Consider the following 22,768-nt stretch of genomic DNA (forward strand, 5'->3'; position numbering starts at 1 on the left):
AATATAATTTTTTACGATTAATATCAGGCTATTAGTGTTTTTTTTTTTTTTTAATTTTAACTTCAACTAAAATCCAATCCAAATCCAATATACTCTCTCCGTCCCTATATATAAAGTATTTTTAATTGAATTATGCAAATTAATAAAAGTTGGTTATATAATTAAAAGCACAGTAATATTTCAATTTTGCCCTTAATTATTGTGAATAAAAAATGAATATCTTTTTTCAAAATAAATTAATGAGAGTAGTTATTTTTTTTTCTTTTCAATTTAATACGGGTATAATGGTCCATTTATTAAAAAAATACCAATAACTCTTATATTTAAGAACAAAAAAAAGTTTTAGAAGACTTTTTATATATAGGGACGAAGTGAGTACTTTAACAAAGTTATTAACTATTTCTTTCTTCATTTTGCTATTAGAGTCTAATGTATCTACTGGCATTACTTCAACAATGATCCTTTGGATAATTTTAGATGTAAAAATTTTCTTTTTTTATTTAAAATGAATTACTTTTTATTATAGATGTCAAAACAATTTATAATAAAATTTAGCTCGTCTGGCTCACAAATGCTTTTACTCAAATATTTATTAATAATAAAATTTAAATATTTTTATTTTAAATATGATGTTCATTTTCATTCATGAATGATAAAGTTAAGAATATAACTTGAAATTGAACATGAAAGAACAAAAAGAATAAAAAATTATGCTTTGCCTTGTATAATTTTATATGGTAAAAAGTATTAAAATTTGATTCATTTATAAACCAAATTTAACTAAACCACTTAAAAATCAAATCAAACGGATCTTATTAAAAAATCGATCAAGTGTGATTTTTTATTCAAACCGATTGGTTTAGGTTGGCTGACCAAAACTGAATCAAATTACACTTTTAATCATCCTTAATGGGATCTTCTTACATATTTTAACTCTAAACTTTGTTCCTAGTCCCGGGAATGCGTGTATAAGTACAACAAGACAGCAGACACAGGCACGTGTATTGCATGGGTTTTTCTATCGATTGGGTTCATAAACGGAATGTAAACTGTGAAATAAGTAAATTAAACTTTTCAGCAATGTTCGATTAAATTTTCTGTCTCATTGAACAGCATATTTCAATATTTGATATGCACGATCAAACCAAGCCGAGTCACAACAATTTGTAGAGCTCATGAATTGTAAATCGGCTTGGCTGGAATACATTATTAAGTAGATTGGTGGCCAACCTTCGTTCCCAAATAATATCAAATGACATGTTCTTCACCTTTGGTTTTTCTTTGCCAACATCATTTAATTTTCCAAGAATGATGGTGAAACTTTTGTTTTTGTTGGTTTTAGGAGCAGGGATGGTTTTATATTCACTTGTTTATGAAATATTAACGAGATGTTTAGGCTGATGATTTTATCAAATGAATTGGAATCTGTACTGATCTGCGTGTCAATTCTCATCCTCATTTTAATTCATTTAGTGTTGGTCCCCCAAAAAAATTCTTATTTTAATTGGGTTTTGAATAAATTTTTCAAACAAACATTTTATTGGTATTTTTCTAAAATACCAATAATTGAAATAAAAAATATTCACTCACTTACATCTCAATCTATATTTATGTTTCAAGAAAAAACTATTCCTTTCTATTTTTATAATATAATATACCTATCCTTTTGTTAATAAAATATAGGATTTTTTGTTTATTATAAATTTGACTAATCTTATCATTAAAAAAAAAAATGTCGTAAAATCATAACCACGCATCCTGGAGGTCCAATTATACCAACAACCACAGAACAGAGAATCACAACGTCCAATGATAGTTCCTCTGTTTCTCTCCCTGCTCTGCCTTCCTTATCCACAGAACACTCCTTTCGGCTTTCGCTTTCTCTCGATCATCTTCTTCTTCGTCGTTACTCTCACTTTTGTCCTTCTTCTCAATCTCCCCACTTTCCATTTCTGAAAATATTCCAACCCATAACCATTGAGGCACTTAAGCATTGTACTTGAAAGTAAAATTCTGATGGCCCATCTCTTCTCCAGCTCTCTTAAATCTCAGCCTTCGAGCTTCTGTTGCTTCCACTGTCTGTTCATTTCTTGCCGGAACGTTTCGCCAAAATCATCGCAGAGACTTCAATTCTGTAACACAATTCCATGTTGTGCCAAGAGATGGGTGGCCCACCATGCTAGCATGATTTCCCAATCAAATGAACCCTCAGGCTCCTCAACGAATTCTGTTTCTGAGGATTTTGATATTGTCTCTGCAACTGGTATGCTTTCTTAACTCTCAAGATTCTCTCGTTCTTGTTGAGCTTATATTAAATTTTAGTTGTGTTGGTATTTTGTAATTCCAAAAATACATTTTTTCCTAATTTATCCCCACACTTCAGTTCTTCAGACTGCAATTTCGTTAAATCAAACTTGTTAATAGAGATGGGTCTGTGATTCTGGGTGAGATTCAGTGATCATTATGTTCCTAGTTTTGGGTACTTAAGTGACAAGGTGCGATATCGTGACATTTTTAGTTATATTTATACATTCAAGAGTCACATTAGTTTTACATTAGGGCATGTTATTGTTAACTGTTTAATGTTTTGGCGATGAAGTTGAAAAAGTGTACGTCAAGTAAAAGACATTAATTCACTATTCATTGTTTGACTGGTGGAAAAGCCTGTAAGGGAACGCCTCTGCAGCTTTATATTTACTTTCCTCTTCATTGTTATTTCCATCTTACTTAACCCCAAGGTTCCTCTTTTTAGCTCCTATTTTAGTTTGATATTATAGATTCATCTTACTTAAGCTAATTTCCTTTTTTTAAATAGTTTTGTCCAAATTATGCCAATAACTTTTGCTTCTGGACATTTGTCAGAGTGTTCTGATGGTAGTATCTTGTACCGTTTTGGAAATGTTGATGAGATAGTGAAAAATACGGTCAATGTTGACGAAGAGAAACCCCCCCAAAAAACTCTTGAGGAAGGAGGAAAAGTTAGTGCTGGGGCTTTGTGGAGTGAAGATGTTGAAAAGTTAAGCCTTGAAGGTGATTTGGATGCAATCCATAGAACCAGGAGTGAAAACACTGATGTTGGTCATAGTTTAAATGGGGAGATTGACTCTTTCTCTGTCAAAGACCTAAGAAGTAATTTAACAGTGTTGAGTGATGATGCTGATAAGGATTCTCAGCATCCAGAAAATGGAAGTGTTGTTGATATCTCACTGAAAACCAGTAAGCTTACCAAGTTTGATTTAGTAGAGGAGGGAAAACATGAAAATCATCATGAAGACGTTGTATCTGAGGTTCAAGACGTCCCAAGTGTGTCTGATGAAAGTTCTGAAGTTAATAGTCACACAAAAGTGGTGGTTCCAACAGTTACTCCAGAGCTGGGTGTGTCTCCTGATTTAGTAGAGGGGAAAAAACTTGAAAATGACCATGAAGATGTTGTTTCTGAGGTTCAAGGCATCCTAAGTGTGTCTGGAGAAAATTATGAAGTTAATAGTCACACAGGAGTGGTGGTTCCAACAGTTACTCTAGAGTCTGGTGCGCCTCCTGATTTAACCGAGGAGGAAAAACATGAAAATGACCATGATGATGTTGTTTCTGTCGTTCAAGATATTCCAAGGGTGTCTGAGGAAAATTCTGAATGTAATAGTCTCATAGGAGTGGTGGCTACAACTGTCACTCCAGATTCTGGTGTGTCTCATGATTTAGTTGAGAAGGGAAAACATGAAAATGATCATGTAAATGTTGTTTCTCAGGTTCAAGACATCCAAGGTGTGTCTGAAGAAAATTCTAAAGTTAGTGGTCAAGGAGTGGTGGTTCCAACAGTTACTCCAGAGTCTGGTGTTTTTCCTGATTCAATTGAGGAGGAAAAGCATGAAAATGGCCATGAAGATGTTGTTTCTGGGGTTCAAGATATCTTAAATGTGACTGAAAAAAATTCTCAAGTTAGTGGTCAAGGAGTGGTGGTTTCAACAGTTACTTCAGAGTCTGGTGTATCTCCTGATTCAGTTGAGGAGGAAAAGCATGAAAATGACCATGAAGACGTTGTTTCTGAGGCTCAAGGCGTCCTAAGTGTGTCTGAAGAAAATTCTGAAGTTAACAGTCACACTGGAGTGGTGGTTCCAACAGTTACTCCGGAGTCTGGTGAGTCCCCTGATTTGGTTGAGGAGGGAAAACTTGAAAATGACCATGAAGATGTTTCTGAGGTTCAAGATGTCCCAAATGTATCTCAAGAAAATTCTGAACTTAAGAGTAACACAGGAGGAGTGGTTCCAACAGTTACTGCAGATTCTGGTGTGTCTTTTGACTTAGTAGAGGAGGAAAAACATGAAAATTATCATGAATATGTTGCTTCTGAGGTTCAAGATGTCCAAAGTGTGCCTGAAAGTTATGAAGTTCATAATCATGTCGGAGTGTTGGTTCCAACAGTTACCCCAGCGTCTAGTGTATCTGCTGATTTTAATACCAGTGCTCATGGGAAAGTTGAAAAGAAAAGTGAAGGTGATGTTGCAACTTGTTTGTTGTCTTTTCAACATGGATTATCCATTGAATTTTTAATATTAATTGTTCTCTTTGTCAGGTAGAAGGCTAACATTGACGTTGCTCACTTCTCTACAGCTGATGAGAGTAATGTTGTAGATAGAGCAGTAAACAACCTGACTGCTGATGCCACTGAAGACGTAGCTGACATGATGCCAGGTCTTACTTCTTTAGAGTCTGAACTAGTTCTTGATGAGGAAACAAGTCATCACATTGATGTTGAATCTGTTGATGCAGATAAAAAGGTGAAGACAGCATTTTTGTCTAATTACCTACTTTTTTCTCTGGTTGTTTGTTTTCCGAGTTCATCTATAGTCCAACGCTCATAATCTTTTCAGTTCAAATGTGAAAAATGTTTCCTTTGTATTATATGCTACAGTTTCTATTATGACATTTGCACTAATATTTTGTTTAGTTAGATGAATTGGATCCATCCTTCAAATCGGACAATGAAATAGTAATGGATAATGCAAGAAAAAGTGATTATGAATCTCCATCCAGTGCTCGTGTGTCAGAGATGCATTCAGCAAAGACAGTTCCTGATGAGTATGTACTCCTGTTCTGCAAGAACTTCCTGAATTGGGTGCCTTTTCAAGAGCATGTATATTTTCTATGCTCTTTCTTTCTTAGAACTCCTTTACTGATAGAATCTATATTAATATTGGTTAGTAAGGGCATACACAAACACTGGATAATAGATTGGGAAATATCTCAGGGGGTAGGGGGACATATGGAGGCCATTTAAGGAAAATTCTAGGAGTTCATTGGTAATAAAGGTAGGGGGAGGCTGAGAGGGAATGAATTGGGGAAAATTTGGGGAAAAGTTGCTTGAAGAAATCCCTCAAATAGCTAGGTGTATATTCCTTTCTTTTTCTCTGTTTCTTATGTAAACCCAGAGGTTTGTATCATGTATCAATCCTGATCCTTTTACTCCTCCCTCCTCATGTTGCTTCTCTTTTTCACATTTTTCTGTCTCATTTCTTCCTTCTCAGGTTCAGATTGTTTCCTACCTGAAGAAATTTTTATATCCATCCTTTTATTGATTTTTTATCAAATGATCCATCTTTTAATTTGTATCTCTTAAAGATTTAGCTTGTAAAAGGTAAGTCAAAATGTTGGAAGAGTTTCAGAAGGTTGTGGCACTTGGTATCAAGAATTGGCATAGTTAATGGACATAGAGGAAGTATGGCAACCTGAGTTGAAATTATCAAAAAGTCTATCACGTTTGAGCATAAAAAAAATAGTGTTGTATACTGGATCCACACTATTAGCTATCACAGTCTTTTGTATACAAGTAGCCAAATTTATTTCCATGGAAGAAGCTTGTAATTTGCCCCCTGAAAATAACTGTTTCTGAGCATGTTTGTCTAGTTATTGAATTTTCAATAAAGGAATTATGAGTTTAAATCTTTTTGCTGAATATTGCAGAAATTGCAGATTGTGCAAATTGTGTGTAGTTACATGAAGGGAATGAAACTTAATCTCAATGGCTATATTATAATGAAGAGTAAAAACAGGAACGAAACCATTATATATGCAAATTTCTTTGTTTGATGCTTGACTAGAGATTCGGGGTTTGTGAAGAACATCTTGTGTGTGGTTTGTCAAGCTTGTCACTTTTATTTATGCAGGGAGAAAACATTGACTACCGGACTTTCCCTAACTTCTGGTGTTGCCTCCATGCCACATCCATCTAAGGTACTTTTCATATACTTTAACAACTTTGATTCTTGCTTCATAAGCATTAGGGCTAAGATTCTTGCTACTTAGGCATTAGGGCTAAGAATAAAAACATTTTAACTGATGAGCAAGTGGTGGGATTTTTTTATCCTAACTAAACCAAACTAATTTTGGAATGAATGGATTGTTTAAGTTGCCCCTTTCAATTTTGTTAGCCATGATATTGATTTTCTTCTCCTTTAATTATTAATTATTTTTTATGATTGTTGTCATTGGTGTGCTTGGCTTTATTTACTTGTTGATGTGATTTTGTGACTAAGCTTTTTTTTTTTTTAATAATTTTTGGGTGTGAAATTTATGTGATTAAGTTAACACCCGGACATTCCAGATTCTGCTCCTGTACATAGAACAAAATACAAATGGCATTTGAGAAGTGACAATGCTTGGGAGTGAAAACCTTAAATATTTTGTTGATGGCCATGGATCAAAACTTATAGTAGTCCAAATGCAACAGATTTAGAACTAATGCAACCAACATTTTAATGATTCCTTCTTGCTTTGAAATCTGATGTATCTTTTCATATAAATTGTTTGCTTTTTCTGACTGGCCCGTTCCTTCCAAAGCTGCATCTAGTGGCAGATGTACTTGACATTTAGGATACAGGAAGATGAGTATACTTTATATTTAAGAAGTATTTGATTTCCAACAATATTTATGATGCCCGTGTATGGTGCATTGGTAATAAGATTATAAATGACACCACTTTGGGTGGGTATCTCATGTCACCCAAAAACCATAGGGGTCTCACTTCACACCCCTTTTAATTTTATTATCTTTTATAAGACATAACTTTTATCTTTTTTATGACTATATTCAATTATCAAACATCATTATCTTAAATATTGTGGTTTCCTATATTATGGTTACCAATATACCATAGAATGTGAGGTAACAATGTACCCAATGCTTCTTTTGAGGTGTTCTTTGATCTGAGTCCTGAGCAACAGCTAATAAATAAGCCAACTAATGACGACTTCCAGGCATTGGCAGGTCGAGAGGATGCTTATTTCATTGCTTGCAAAAATTGGTTAGGTGTGGCTGATGGAGTTGATCAGTGGTCATTTGAAGGTAATCCTTTTTCTATACTTGAAATTGAATATACAGGCTTGAGATCGAATATACAGGGAAATAAATCAAGCAATAACTACTATGATTCATCCGAACTTTACTTGTTTGCTTTACCTCATGTTTTTGGGAAGGTCTAATTTGGTTCAGAATTTCTGTGATGCATGTTGATAGCTGATCATAAAACCCAACTCAGTTACAGCATGGACATCATTGAATTTATGTCTATTCTTCTTACAACCTCTGAGCAGCATTTTCTGTTGCCATTTTGGTCGAATGAACAAGATTTTTCATCAATTCCATAAAATGCTCCCCAAAATTTGCCACTCTATGCTATATCATAGACGACTGCTTATCCTGCAGAAATTTTTTGCAGCAAATAGTAATGGACGATATACAAAAGAACTCATGGAAAAGTGTGAAAATATCGTGTCAAATTACCAAAGCATTTCTGTGATTAAGCCTGAAGAAGTTCTTAGAACAAGTGCTGGAGAAACAGGATATCATGGATCATCTACTGCATTGGTTGCTCACTTTGATGGTCAGGTGAACAGTTGCCTGTTTTCCCAGTATTTAAAGTTACTTTCTAGTGTTTATTTCAAACACAACTCATGCTCATGGCCCTTTAAACTCCTTTTGTCATTTGGGTGACTGAAAAGAACACCCTATGAAAACTTTGATATTTTTGTGGTTCTAATATCTGTTAAGCATGAGGGTGTTGCCACTGGCACAACTTAGGAAGTAAGTATGTGGAAGGCAGGTTTCTGAGAGGCTAGAATTTATTCTTTATGAATATTTATTGTAAGCTTGAGATCTCCATATTTGAAAGAAAATATAATTGCTGCTGAAATATTTTTTTTCCTTTCTTATCTTTTACCTATTTTTTGTTTTCTATTCAATATCAACTAGAAGTTCTTTTAATTTTTACTTAAAATTTAATAGTTTTGATGCATACCACATATTTCTCTTCGTATGATTTTTGAGACTTACATTATAAGTTCTCATCTACATGGTAGAATTAATTGTTGGATCCTTGTAAAATAGGTCTATGGATTCTTCAACGTGGCCTCAAAGCTTGTAGAATAGTTCTATGGTGGAATTGATTTGATTTCCTCATTTTTGCGGATCTCTATTGTTTTCCATGTGAAATTCCCAAAATGCTTTTATGTGAACAGCTTGAGGTTTTTGATATTATTTTATTACCAGTTCTTCATAGCTTGAGGCTTTTGAACAACTGATCCATCTATAGGGTCAGATAAAAGCCATTGATTTTCTTGCCAGTAAGCTTTTGCATTCCATACATTGGTAATATGAAATGAGGTTCAATTACTCACTCATGTGAGATCAATTATCTTAAGCACATTCAACTTGTTCATTAGCAGCATGAATCATATTATTTTAGGTTACAAAGACAGCCATCTCATTGCTTTTGGGTTGTCTAGTGCTTAGCAAAAAGAAGTGAATGAATGAATATAAGGCATCTGTGGAACAATTCTCAAAATTGAATCAAATCCTGCGAATCATGTGCAGACCCTCCATGCTGCCAATGTTGGAGATACAGGATTTATCATTCTAAGAAACGGTGCTGTCTTTAAAAAGTCAACTCCCGCTGTTCACGAATTCAGTTTTCCTTTACAGATAGTTAGAGGTGATGATCCCTCAGAAACCATTGAGGTATGTAATCCATCTAGTAGCATTTTCACTTTAACTGATTTTTCCTTAAAGGACATGAAATGTGTCCAATTTGTGTTCATTTTTCTTTGGCTTGCATGTATTATATACAGCATATGGCAGCTAAAAGTGAAATGTGTTTCAGGGGTACAGTATTGATCTAAACGAAGGTGATGTGGTTGTAACTGCCACTGATGGTCTCTTTGACAATCTTTATGAGCAAGAGATAGCTATAATTGTTTCCAAGTCCTTGCAAAGTGGCTTCAAACCTCAGGTTATTTATCTCTACAGTTCTTCTTGTTTTAGCATGTATCTGTTCTCACTGCTCCTGTCTACGATTCAGTAGTAAAGAAATTCGTCACATGAAGAAAATCTTGAGTTATGGCATTGCAAACTTTGTGGTTAAAATCTATGAAGCAAGAGCAATTGTTAAGCTGTATCTGATATGGATAATAGATAGGTAGAAACATTAGTCAGGAAGTTATTTTGGTAATTAGTTGGAGTTGTTTGACTAACTAATTTTGCTAATATACCAATGCAAAGGGTTGAGGAGGACAAGTATGTTGGTTAATGAAGACTCTTTTCATATAAATCTCTCTCTCTCATTTCTTTCATCCTTCTTTCCTCCTTTCCATAACATACCCAGTATAAACTGAGAATACTTTTTCCTGGTAATTGCTAGATTACATGTAATAGTGTAGCTTAGCTGAAGTGTTTGATGGTTGTGAGTTTCAGGAAATAGCAGAGTTCTTGGCCATGAAAGCACAAGAGGTTGGGAGATCACCATGCACAAGAAGTCCATTTTCTGATGCTGCCCAAGCTGCTGGCTATGTAGGATGTACTGGAGGCAAGCTTGATCATGTGACTGTTATTGTGTCCTTTGTTCAACATAGATCTTCCTCACCTTCATAAAGTTGCTGCCCTTACAGAGACACACGCACACGTTTACTGGTATCATACACACACACACACACACACACACACAACAATCATTGTGTAAATTTGGCCTGATACTCTTCTCAGTTGCAGTGTAGAAGGAAACAAAAAAATGAGCTTCCTAGTTATACCTATTTCATTTCAAGCATAGTTGTGCATAGCATGAAAATTTGGGTTAATTTGCTCGACAGTAAACTATTTAACTAGTATCTTGACTGGTTTAATAAAATATTTTGTTTATGATTGATTTAATTATAGTTCAATTATGATTTTGATCATTAACTCTTAAATCAGTGTTTTGACTGGTTTAATGATTGGTTCAATTTTTGTATGTGTTCATTGAGAGGAAATTATGCAAAATCATGTGTCAAACTTGGGAAATAAGATGTTGACGAACATTGGAAAGATGTTGAGTTGAAGTGTGGTGTGATGGAAAATATATTATTAATGTGAAAAGAAATCTGCCCACCTCTTTACTTTTTTGTGTGTGGGGCGAATCATTATGAGAATTGAGGGGAAAGGGTGGTTCCACTGAAAAGGCATCGATTTTCATGCCTAATTCACGGTGCTTGTGCTATTAAGTATTCGTTATAGGAAAGAAAAAGGTGAGAATAAATTATATTGATTCTATAAAAAGAATCATCATCATGTATACTCTAAATTTTATAACTTTATTAGTGATTATTTAACTTTTATTCTCTAATTTTTTTAATTATTTATTTTGTCCCTAAATTTTGATTTAGTATACTTTAGTCCTTGTAAGTTATTTCATTTGGACTCTAATATAAGGTATTAGCAGCTATAGCTCTAAAAAAAATTAAGTGAAACCTTAATCTTTTAAAAAAAATTGTACATAATCTTTTGAATTATATCATCATTAAATTTTTTATATGAGTGTTTTAATAATGACTATTGAAATTTCAACACATCATTTTTTTTAAAAAATAATAAATAAAGTAGGAGAATAGTAAAAAATAATTATAAAAATGATCTAATACTTTATATTTTGAAATAAATAGGACCTCTTCATATGACTTCTTAAAGATGTCCTATATTATAGTTTGGAGGAGGTTATTGAGTTAATGTCTAGGAAATTATAGTGATTGAGTTGTACTAAATTAAAAAAAAATTATAAAACTAAGTAGTTTTGAATCAAGAAACTATAAAGATTTAGATTTTCTGAGCCAAAATTTAGGAACCGTTGATAATCAAATAAAGGTCCAAGCCAAAAGTTACATTTTTTCTATATATTATTGGAAATTGCACTGTGCATAATGGTGTGGTTAGTGTGGCTTTCAAGTTTCAGCCTCCTTGAGATTTGTCTTTTGACCATATAGGTACATAGAAAGCATGAGACTGGAAAATCCTACATTATAAATATCAAAAGTTTAGCAAAGTCCTCAATCAATGAAAGGGGGTCCCAATCATCACTCATGCACTTGGCTACACGAGAGTGAGAGTGCGGAAAGCAAAAGCTTTTAAATTTAAATTACTATATGTGATGACCGTTTGAAATCAACATCAATATATCTTTAAAGAATTACAATTAAGTTTGTATTGTTTTACTAATCATCTCGAATTCTATGCAAATTGTTCTAGAGATCCACTTGAGTATAAATAATTACAAATGTTTTTCTAAGACATGGTGTTCATGTTCATGCATGATTGATGTAGGGGCAGAGTTAGGATTCAAGTATGAGGGTAGTGAATCAAATGATTGATTGCATGCATATATATATGCGGGTGTGTGTGTGTGTGTGTGTTGGAGCTTTAAGCTTTAGCTTTAGTAGTGAGTGGAATGAGGAGGCAGGTGGCAAAAGCATGATGAGGAGTGTTGCACTTTTGGCGACGATCATGGAGTCGCTTCCATAATTGCCACACTCATCATTCTGCTTCTCATCCCCACGTCATATTCTCTCTCTTCTTTTCTCATTTAGTCAGCGTTTCACATTCCTCATGTCTCTTCAATATTGTTTTTTTGGGGGCATTTAAAATAGGTATATATAAGTTTACAATGAAAATTGAAAACTAATCACTCTCAAGAGAGTACGACGCAGAATTAAATCCTTATCAACTTGTTTGTTTAAAATTGTTCTCACACGCTTCTAATAACTCATCAGGATTGCTGAATCCTATTATTGGAAGAAGTCTTCTAAATTTCTAAGATAATGAATAGAGCTTCATTTGTATCAAGAAAGAACAAATAATATTCAATGAAATTAAGATCTTAGCTCTTGTGGACAGAAGACAAGTAATCATGTTTATTTGGTCTAAGTGTAATTGTGTGTTTGGATAGGGGGAAAAAATCAATTCCTCCCCCCCCCCCAAAATTAATTTTTCTAGCAAATTACTCAAATAGTCAGAAAAGGATGAAAATTAATTCTAAGCCCATACGCGCATTTTCTCATAAGTTACTTCCATCCTACTTCCATCCGGTTTTTGCCAAAAGTTTGTCAAAAATGTTGGAAAAAATTACAAAGATAGGCTCAAGAAAAAATTATAAAGAAAACACATAATTTAATGAAAATAAAATTAAACTCTCTTTTTTTTCTTTTTTTCTTAATAAAATTTAAGCTTTGTATACTCAAAAAATTAATATTTAGTATTTAAAAATTAAATTATATAGTAATTTATATAGTTAAAAATTAATTTTGATTAAATTATTCAAACATCTTTAATTCTGTTAAAATCAATTTTAGAAAAACAATATTCAAACAGATTGTATTATAATATAATTAATTATGATTAAAATCTATCACTTAATTAATTATATTTATAATCTATTATACTCAACTGAAATCCAAATAGGCACTAGATCTACAAATCTGAGTGGCTTTAAAATTCTTTGCCTTTATTCAACCTTTGCTCTCTTGACAATGACTCCTATTATGGGGATCTTTGATATCAAGTTCTCAATCTCTTTTGCTATCTGAACTTCGTTTTTAGTAAATTTTTAGCTGGAAATTCTGGTTCGATCATTATAAAATATATTTACTCTCTTTTTAACAAATTCAATGTAATCTTCACCTGGAGTTTGCATATGAAACTAGTGCAAGGGAATACGTATCTCCCGTGTTTTAGCCTTTTCTTTTAACTTTTAGCCTATGTTATTTTAATTTTCTTTTTAGTGTATTTGGAACTATTTGTCCTTTTATCAAGAAAGAAAAATCTACCCTAAAAAAAGCATGTTTTTGAAAAAATTAAAAATAAATTAAATTTTAAAATACAAATAAAAATAATAAAAATTATCATTAGTCATTTAAGGTTGTGGTCAACTTGGCCTTATAGTCTTTTTCTTTAAGAAATCACGTCGTTTTTGGTCAATTTCAAGTGAAGCTTCTACTTGTTACCGAACACAACACACGTTATTTTCAAGTATTTTGACCAAAAGTTGACTGTATTTTTAAGGATTGATTTCTTAACCGAAAGAATTATACGCACCTTGATTATAGTTAACAACAACTTTAGGAATTCAAATCCATGTTTTTCCTTGATTTTTCAAGTAGTATGGAAATTTCTCTTGATCCATTAAAAATCTGAAATTCCCAGAAAGTTAATGTTCATATTTTCCTCACAACTATAAAAAGTAATTTACCAATACGTTTCTCCAACTGGAGTAAGCTTTTCTAAAGATATTTTTTGTATTCTCACCAACTAAATCCTGAAATATTATACTTAAGCTGTTAATGTTATAATACTTTCCATTAACATCAACGCGGTAAAAACAAGATGGTGTATGCAATTTAAATTTCACTATGTTTCTTTTGACCAACCAAACGCAACTTTTATAACTTAATTTACGCTCTAATTTAACGTGTTTGAAACGTTAAATAACTACAAAGGAAAAAAAGGACGTGTGGTGTTTTTTTAAAATTATAACCTCTCTCATATGATTATGATCTGTAAGAGATCATGCCCGCCATTTGCATTTGATTAATTGGATGTTTATTTTTCTAACTCCATCTCTTAATATATATATATATATATATATTCTTTCAATTGAACTAAACTGTTAAATTATTTTTTAATCATTTTATCCTTCAATTTTTAGTCCTTCAAAAAATAAAAAATTAGTTTGTTTCCTAAAGCAATTTAGCATTTGGCAAATTTTTGTGTACACTTGGTTTGGACTAAATCATAAATCCTCTAAATTTATCATTTTTATTTTTTAACTTATAAATTTATATTAATTTTTTCATAAATTTAAACTACATATAGACTTGAATTTACCGGCTTCACATTTCTAATTTATAAAATTCCTGTCAATTCATTTATAAAATTTGATTAAATGCAAACTCGATTAAATTTATTAAACTTGTTAATTTCTTATCAAGTTGAGTGAGTTAGATATGTATTGTATAGAACTCAGATTATATAGGCGATAGGACTTGATTCAAAGAAAATAAAGACCCAAAAAGAAAAAAATATTAATTAAAATAACAAAAAAAAATAAGTTGCCTAAATTTTAAATTTCTCTATTATGATAATTTATTAATGTAGATGAATTTAACTTTAATTATTTATATTTGAAATATATTTACATCAAATTATGATCAAACTTTATATTTTAATTATTTAATTCTATTCTTTTAATGGTTATTTATTAATATAAGTAAATTATTACAAGTTTACAATGCAAGTTTACATCTATGTCATGAGTTTATTTAAACCCATGAGTTTAATAACCTTGATAGTGGCATCATCATAAATATTCACGTAGTACTTGGCTCACCTAAGAAAATAAGGTGGGAGAAGGGAAAATAAAGAGAAGAAAAAAATGAAGCAATGTAAGCTTCTCTCGTATACTTGGTTGAGCAAGGAAAAAAACACAGAGAAGGAAAAAAAATTATTTCGTATGAACAATAAATGCCTTATTGTTTGTAAAAATATTTATATATATAATAAAGTTTAATATTTTAACATATTATTTATATAATTTTTATTATATATTTCTAATGAATAAAAATATAGATGTAAATTATTTTATGCAATGCTAGCAAAAAATTATTTCATCCAATTTTAAATTATAAAATATATAATTATCTAAAATTTTTAAGTGACGGATAAAAATTGGGGGAGGTAATATGTGGGAAATGATAGATTTGTGGGTAAATTTAAAAATTAAATTTTCTCTTTAAAATCTTTTAGTATTTGGAGAGAAAAGTTGAAGGTAAAATTATGTGGGTTTTACATATTATTTTTCTCTCAATTTTTTCTCCTTTCTATTTTTCTTTTTTTAGTCAAGTAAGAAAAAATTCGAAATGAGCAAGAGCATAAAGTTGGAGTAGCAGAGATGAGAATGTTACGATGGATGTGCGGACATACACATAAAGATAAAATTCAAAATGAGCACATACGCGAAAAAGTGAGGGTGACACCTATTGAGGAAAAAATGGTAGAAAATCGGTTGAGATGGTTTGGGCATGTACAAAGAAGACCAAGGGAGGCACCAGTGAGAAGAGTGGAACATATAACTTTAAGTCCGATTAAGAGAGGTAGAGGAAGGCCTAAGAGAACACTCTTGGAAGTTGTTGAACGTGATCTCTTAATTAATAATATTTCTAAAAGCTTGATAAATAATAGAGCACAATGGCATCTTGCAATTCATGTAGCCGACCCCACCTAGTGGGATAAAGGCTTGTTGTTGTTGTTGTTGTAGTCAAGTAAGAAAAAATGTCATCTTTTTAACCTCATTTTTCTTTTCTACTTTATTCTTTTTCATATTTTTCTCTTCAGCCAAATATAACATTAAGGATTCTTGAGGAGAAACTTCAGTAAATCGAGAGGCCTGCCAAGGGCTTATAGCCTAGTTTGATTGAGCAAATTATAGCAAATTATTCATAATACTCGCTCCATTTAGGATCATAAGATATTTTTAATCAAACTATATATTAAATGAGTAAATTATTATTTTTAAAATTACAAACTTTTTATGTCTACCCTTGTTCAAAAGAGTGTCTCAATTAAAAAAAATATATTAATTAAACCCCTTAAAGATATTTTTAGAAAAACCTTATTAATTGTACTTTAAAAGACTCAAAATGACTTATTTTTTAATATATTATATTAAATATATATATGTATATATCTCTTATAATATTGAACAGGAAAGTATACCAAATTACTGTATTAGGAAAAAAATATAAAATAGGATGTGAAAGAAGAACAACAACACAAATGCTATTCCATGGTATGTATTTTTGAAATGTGTTAACTCTCAAGTTTTTTGAAAGGGAGATCACATGTCACTTTGTGCAATGGTTACTAATTGAAGAATCAAGAATCTTTCAATATTAAAAAGGTTTGAAACTTTGAGATGATTAAAACATATTCATTTAAAGAGATAATACATAATAAAGGATTAAATACCACTTTTGTATATTTTAGGAAAGAAGATCAGATACAATTATAAGCAGCAAAAGCATCTTTGATCAACTGAGGAAAATTTTAATATATATATATATATATTGGAGAAATTTAGTTATATTTTTTTTAAAAAATAGCTCTAATAATTTCTTTTACAATTTAAGAATTCTGCCTAATTTTTTTGGAATAAAAATATAATATTAACGTCTTTTTATTATTAGTCTCATCATAAGGGGTTTTATATTCTAAAATAAATATCAATATCAACATAAAATAAAAAAATATATATAACAAATTACACTGTTTAAATATTATGAATATTATAATTTATTTTTTAAATATATTTAAAATCACTATTTATAGTCAGTTTATTTTATTAAGATATCTTTGGGTTGAGTTTTTAATCTTTTTGAGCAGTTATTATTATTTCTTTTTTCAGGAAGTCTGCATTTTACTTGTTTGTTTTATCTCGACAATTCGTTAGAAAGTTGAATATATTTTTTAAGATATACATATTAATTTTTATTTATTATTTTTTTTAATGGAAAACGGGACAAAGAGCTTTATCAAGGCCTAGAAAAAAATGGGAGGTTTCCCACCATATATCGACAATTCGTTAGAAAGTTGAATATATTTTTTAAGATATACATATTAATTTTTATTTTTTATTTTTTTAATGGAAAACGGGACAAAGGGCTTTATCAAGGCCTAGAAAAAGATGGGAGGTTTTCCCACCATATATCGACAATTCGTTAGAAAGTTGAATATATTTTTTAAGATATACATATTAATTTTTAATGTTAAAGACATCGATAGGAGTATACCATTATTATTTCGGCTTTAAAAAATTAATCCGAATTATATTTTTAAAATTAAAAATAAACACTCTTGAAAAGAGCACGTAACTTCCTTGAATTTCATTTGGGAAGTTATTTCAGCAGATATTTCTTAAACAACTAGATATCCACATTTTCCTAGGAAAAAAGAAAAAGAAAAAGAAATTAATCATTTTAACCTTTATAGTTTCTGCTTAATTACAAGCAGCCTTTGCAAACTAATACTTCGAGTATTAGTGTATTAGTTATTTACTCCATTATTATAGGACTTTTCAACTACTTTCTATTTCCCAATAAGTTTATTAATATGATATTTAAAATTAAACTTTTTTTTATATATACTCTTATTTAATAAATTGTCTTGATTAAAAAATTTAATTAATTACATCTCTAGTTAAGAATATTTTCAAAAAATAGTATTAGTCATAGATCCAAAATATCTTATATTTTTTAATATTATATTTAAAAAAAATTATAATCCTTCTCTTTATAAATCAATCGACGATTACAAGTTAATTTTTAAAGAACTATATATCTCTTTTCAGACTATCAGAAGCAATGAATTGAACACAAGTAATTTTTTTATTATATAAAAAATTATTTTATTAATGATAATTATATTTAAAATATTGTTGGATTTTAAATATGAACGTATTTTTTAAAAAGAATTTCAATCTTAACTCATTAAATAGTGATCAGTTCATTTCATTAAACCAATCTATTATTAATTGTTAATTATTAATTGTCAATTTAATATTTAAAATTTGAGACTAAATTTCACGAGTCAGATTTTTGAGAGATTAAATTGTAACAGTAATCAAGTCAAAATTGATTTTATTTTCCATAAAAATCTACATGTTCAAATTTTATTTATTAATTAATTAACTAGTATTGATTTCTCACTTAAAAAAGAAAAAGAAAAAAAGAAAAATCTCAGAAGTTGCCACCTTTTCGTATTCAAATCCCAGGCTTGCCTATTTAACAACCTTCCAGATTCCCACTTTCTCACATCTCTTCATTCCATTTCCTTCCTCTCACGCCTGTTTCTCTCCGTCACTTCCTTCTTCTCCGCAACAATGGCATCAAAGCTCTCTTTGATTCTCTGCCTTCTCGCTATCTTCGTGGTGTCTTCCGATTCCGCTCGCGACGCTCCGGCGCCGTCCGTCGATTGCTCTAACCTCGTCTTGACCATGGCCGATTGCTTGTCCTTCGTCTCCAATGGAAGTACCGTCACCAAGCCCGAGGGCAATTGCTGCTCTGGCTTGAAGACTGTGCTAAAGACCGACGCTGCTTGCCTCTGTGAGGCCTTCAGAAGCAGCGCTCAGTTGGGCGTGGTTTTGAACGTCACCAAGGCCGTTACTCTTCCTGCTGCTTGTAAAGTCTCCGCTCCTTCTGCTACTAACTGTGGATGTAAGTGATTCTTCATTTCTTCTGCTTAATCGTCCCCTTTTAGGGATCTCAGATTGTGCTGTGTAGAAATGCGATTCTATCTTTGCGTATTCGTTTTCTTCTTGGGATGGGGAATCCGGACTGGTGTAACTACTTCCTTGTATTTTTACAGCGTTCTTAACTTCTAGTGTTTTCCTTTTGAAGGACGCTTTTCAATTTTTTCATATCTGAGAAACGCTTTCGGCTGCCCTCCTTTTTTTTTTTTTTTTTGAGGAGTTTGAACGCATTGATCTAAGTTTCTGATCCCTTTCCTCTAAAGTCGACACTGATAGTAAGCGCCGCACAAACTAAATATGCATTGCTCAGACTGGGATCGTAAAATTCTCTGTGGAAAGTGCAGAAACAAACTATCTGGGACCCTCGTTGAAGCGCAATTAGTGGAATTTCCTTAATGCTGATTAACATATTGTATTGCGTTAGATTAATTATTGAACTTGAAGCGGCTATTTTTTTCCTAAATATTGTTGTTTCCTGTCATGGCCTCCCCTTGATTTAATTTATGTGAGTTTGATCTGGTGTTTTCTCGATTTCTAGATTCATTCAATATTTTAAATTGCTGTGTCCTTTTTTTTTTGGCAGTGTCTGATACTCCTGCCGCTGCACCAGCTGGTAAGTTTCTCAAGTCTTAATAATAGAATATACTGTTTTTTTCCTTTTTTTCATTTTAAATTAAATTAAGTAGTCCCAGATATGATCAACCCATTTGAGATTTTCTGGATTTTCGCCTGCTATTGCCTTCTATATTCTGAAATTCCACTGGCAAATATATAGTTAAGGATTTAATAATCTTTATATTATATACATATATACACTTGTGTTCCCTTGTGTGTTTGTGAACCTCAGAGTTCATATGTTCTACAGATGATCCAAAATTCTAATGTGTATGTCTACCTAGTCCAATTGGGTCCATACGTAATTGTAGATGATTAGACTCTAAAGTTCATTTACATATGAAGAAGCATGTTATTTTCCTACAGCATATGACATCTCACTTTACAGTATCTTCAATTTCTGTGTTAAAAAATAATGAAATGCAATTAAGGTACAGTCAAATCAATAGCGTGTATGCCCTCCATAAATTTCCCTTAAATAATGACTTGACTTGCTCCCCCTCCCCCTTGTCCCTTTCTCTCTTGGTGGGGTTGTCTACAGCCATTGATGCAATAATGATTTATTTTAAAGTTTGTAACATCTTTGATCATCCATTTGAAAGTTTCTCAAAAAGTATTCAGAATTCACTGAATCAATCATTAAAATGCATATTACCATATTTGTAATTTTTTTTTTTTGGGTGAGATGCTGAGATCCTCCTCCTACATTTTCATACATATCTTCTTTATTTACTTGTTTTGCTTATCTTTTATGTATTGTCTATTTAAGAATCCTTATTCTGATTTCGAATTCAATTTTTCTATTTTCTACAATCATAAGAATGATGACATATATTCAGAGAGTAAAGGGGAATAGATAAGTGGCCCCGACATATATTACCCTTCAATCACTCACAGTTTACTTCGGAGGATTAAAAAAGATCGGTGTAAATTGTAAAGAAATAGTCATTTCCCCCCTAATGCTTCTTTATCTGAATATATGATTTTTTAACTTCTGGGAATTTAGAATCACTCATAGTCACTCACAGTTTACAAAGATGGATATGAGCTGTAAAGAGAAAAGGTGACTTTTACCCTTTTTTAAAAAAACACGATTCCCCCTAATCATATTGGGGTTTGATTCTTTAACCTCTTGCATCAAGAAGTAAATTATTAGGATCGGCTGCACTAGACCAAAAGTTTATTGGTTATAATTGAAAGACTTACAGCGTGTTTTTGAAAAACGTATTGGAAAGTTGGTGTTAGTAAACGAGCTCTTAATTTAACCTCTCAAGTTGAGGTTGAGAGATTCTTGAAAATGCATTCATGCGTGTGTACATGAAGTCATAAATAAGTCAAAAGCAAGCGTATAGGCTACAGATAGGCTTTGACATTATGATTGGAGTTTAGTAAAATTGTGTTGATTTGTGTGTGACTCAGGAGGCCTCACATCTCCTCTATCATCTCCACCATCTGCTGCAACTGGTGGAGAAGCGCCTGAAGCTTCTGGTGGAGAGGCTGCAAATGAGATATCTCCAGCACCATCACCATCTCCTGGCAACACTTCGGCATCTTCTGTGCTTGATCCCATTTCAGCACCATCTTTGCTTCTTGCTGCTGCTTCATGTGTAGCCATTTTCTCATCCTTCTGAGAGACTAGTGAGAGATTATATGATGAGGGATTATATATTTTGATTTTCTTCTCTCTTTTTGTTTTCCCCCCTTTAAATATTCATTTGCCATTTTGAGCATCAGCTCTTCTCATTTATCATTTCATGTGTTCGTGACTTTTTAACAGTAGATTAAAATTCATTCTTAGAGTGACTTGGTCTTCCTATATTTTGACTTTAAGGAGCAATCGAACTTATAAAATAAATTATTGAGATGTTACTGAAAAAAAAAAATCAATGCTGAAATTTCTTGAACTATGATCTCGGTAAAATCTGCGCCCAACTGAAATTAAATTCTCCGCATGCCGTCTAAAGAGATACTCAAATTACCGATCGAATAAGTCAGCACATGTGAAGAAAATTCTGCGCCCAACCAAACAGGATGAGGCACATCTTGGGCCCCACAACTCGCCTCACCACACAACTAATATTGAGATAAAGATAATTAATAAAATTTTATTTTTATTAAAGTGTTTTATATTTTTTAGATATTCAATTAGTATTAAAAATATTTTATAAATTGAAACGGATGAAATGTATCAGTGAAATATGCACCCGACAGCCTGCTGCTTGATCAATTTGGCAAGAAGTTCATTGTTCTTAATTGGAGGTTTTAAATTTAAAAAAAAAAATAAAACATGATTTATGAGAATTCAAGAAAAAAGAAGAAAAAGTAAATCTGCACCGAACAAAAAATGGAGGCGTGCATTTTGGGCCCACCAACCCCAACTCGGGCCACACCATCATCGCCCACCGCTGATGCTGAGTCAAAAAGTCTACAGCATCACCAATCTTCTTTGTTAAAATTATTATAATTTAAAATTAAGAAAATGCTACTTTTAATTTTATACTTTACTCAAAGTTTGATATAAGTTCATGCATTTTATTTTTAATATTTTAAGTTTTTATATTTTTTTTATCTATAATATTAATTATTATATTTTTAAAGGGATTGACTTAGACTCAAACGAAATGTGAATAATGTTAGCATGTCAATTAATATTATTAATTATATGCTTATATATTAAATTGATGTTAGCATAAATTTTTTAATAAATAAAATTTTTTAAAAAAATCTGCATCAAATGAAATAAAAAAGCTAACCTAAACTCTTTAAATGATAAGAAAAATGCACAAATTTCATGCAGGCTTTTTTTTTTTTTAAAATCTTATTAAAATTTATATGTTAGCATCATTTTGACATGTAAATACAAAATTAATATTGTTAATTGATATGTTAATATTATTAACACCATTTATACTTAACGTTCATTTAAAAATATAGGAACTAATGTTATAGATGAAAACAAGTCCAAAGACATGAAACATAAAAAATTAAGTATAAAATTTATATCAAAACTTGAGTAAAGTGCGGGCACTAAAAAATAATATATATTGTATATATTTTTGGTTCTGATGTAAGGATCTAGTACTGTGCTGTTTATCCATCGGGAAAAAAAAATTCCTTTAAAATTTGACTTATTTTATGAAACAAGGGAAGAGAATTAGGCATGGATAATCTATGAATAATGCGATGTGATTTTTAAAATTTATCATATATTTGATATTAAGCAAAAACATTTATATTAAAAAAATTATAAACTTAAAACCATTTCAAGCATTTTATGGATGAAAATTTAATTTCAGCATACACATTATTTTACTGCGTTTTTCTTTTTTTTTTGGTCCAACTATTTTATTGTGTTTTTCAAACAAAACGTTTTTTACATTAAAACTTATAATGCAAGGTTTTATGTTGAGATTTGGCCCCAAAAAAGTTTTACATTACGATTTTCTTTGTTAGGGTGATTAAAAATAATTGTTAAATATAAAATTATTTTTTTATTATATACATGTAGCTTTCTATTCAAGATAATCTTATTTAAATATAAACACTTGACACAAATTTGAACC

At 31.3% G+C, this 22,768-nt stretch overlaps 2 protein-coding genes across 2 annotated transcripts; both read left to right on the plus strand.

The window, feature by feature from the left end:
• The first annotated feature begins 1,802 nt into the window (after positions 1 to 1,802).
• On the plus strand, positions 1,803 to 10,195 carry LOC129285236 (probable protein phosphatase 2C 62). The gene is made up of 10 exons (XM_054920828.1): positions 1,803 to 2,263; positions 2,863 to 4,491; positions 4,609 to 4,775; positions 4,946 to 5,076; positions 6,162 to 6,228; positions 7,252 to 7,339; positions 7,713 to 7,882; positions 8,867 to 9,010; positions 9,153 to 9,281; positions 9,743 to 10,195. Exons 1-10 carry the CDS (start codon positions 2,017 to 2,019, stop codon positions 9,917 to 9,919), a joined length of 2,949 nt encoding a protein of 982 aa, XP_054776803.1. The 5' UTR covers positions 1,803 to 2,016; the 3' UTR covers positions 9,920 to 10,195.
• A 7,956-nt stretch (positions 10,196 to 18,151) lies between these two features.
• LOC129285122 (non-specific lipid transfer protein GPI-anchored 31-like) lies at positions 18,152 to 21,008 on the plus strand. Its single transcript, XM_054920682.1, has 3 exons — positions 18,152 to 18,555; positions 19,174 to 19,203; positions 20,625 to 21,008. The coding sequence occupies exons 1-3, from the start codon at positions 18,222 to 18,224 to the stop codon at positions 20,834 to 20,836; spliced, it is 576 nt and encodes a 191-aa protein (XP_054776657.1). The 5' UTR covers positions 18,152 to 18,221; the 3' UTR covers positions 20,837 to 21,008.
• Positions 21,009 to 22,768: the final 1,760 nt, after the last annotated feature.

Source organism: Prosopis cineraria, unplaced genomic scaffold (assembly GCF_029017545.1).
Source record: "Prosopis cineraria cultivar Desert tree isolate PC_DT_omini unplaced genomic scaffold, ASM2901754v1 PC11, whole genome shotgun sequence".
Taxonomy (NCBI): domain Eukaryota; kingdom Viridiplantae; phylum Streptophyta; class Magnoliopsida; order Fabales; family Fabaceae; genus Prosopis; species Prosopis cineraria.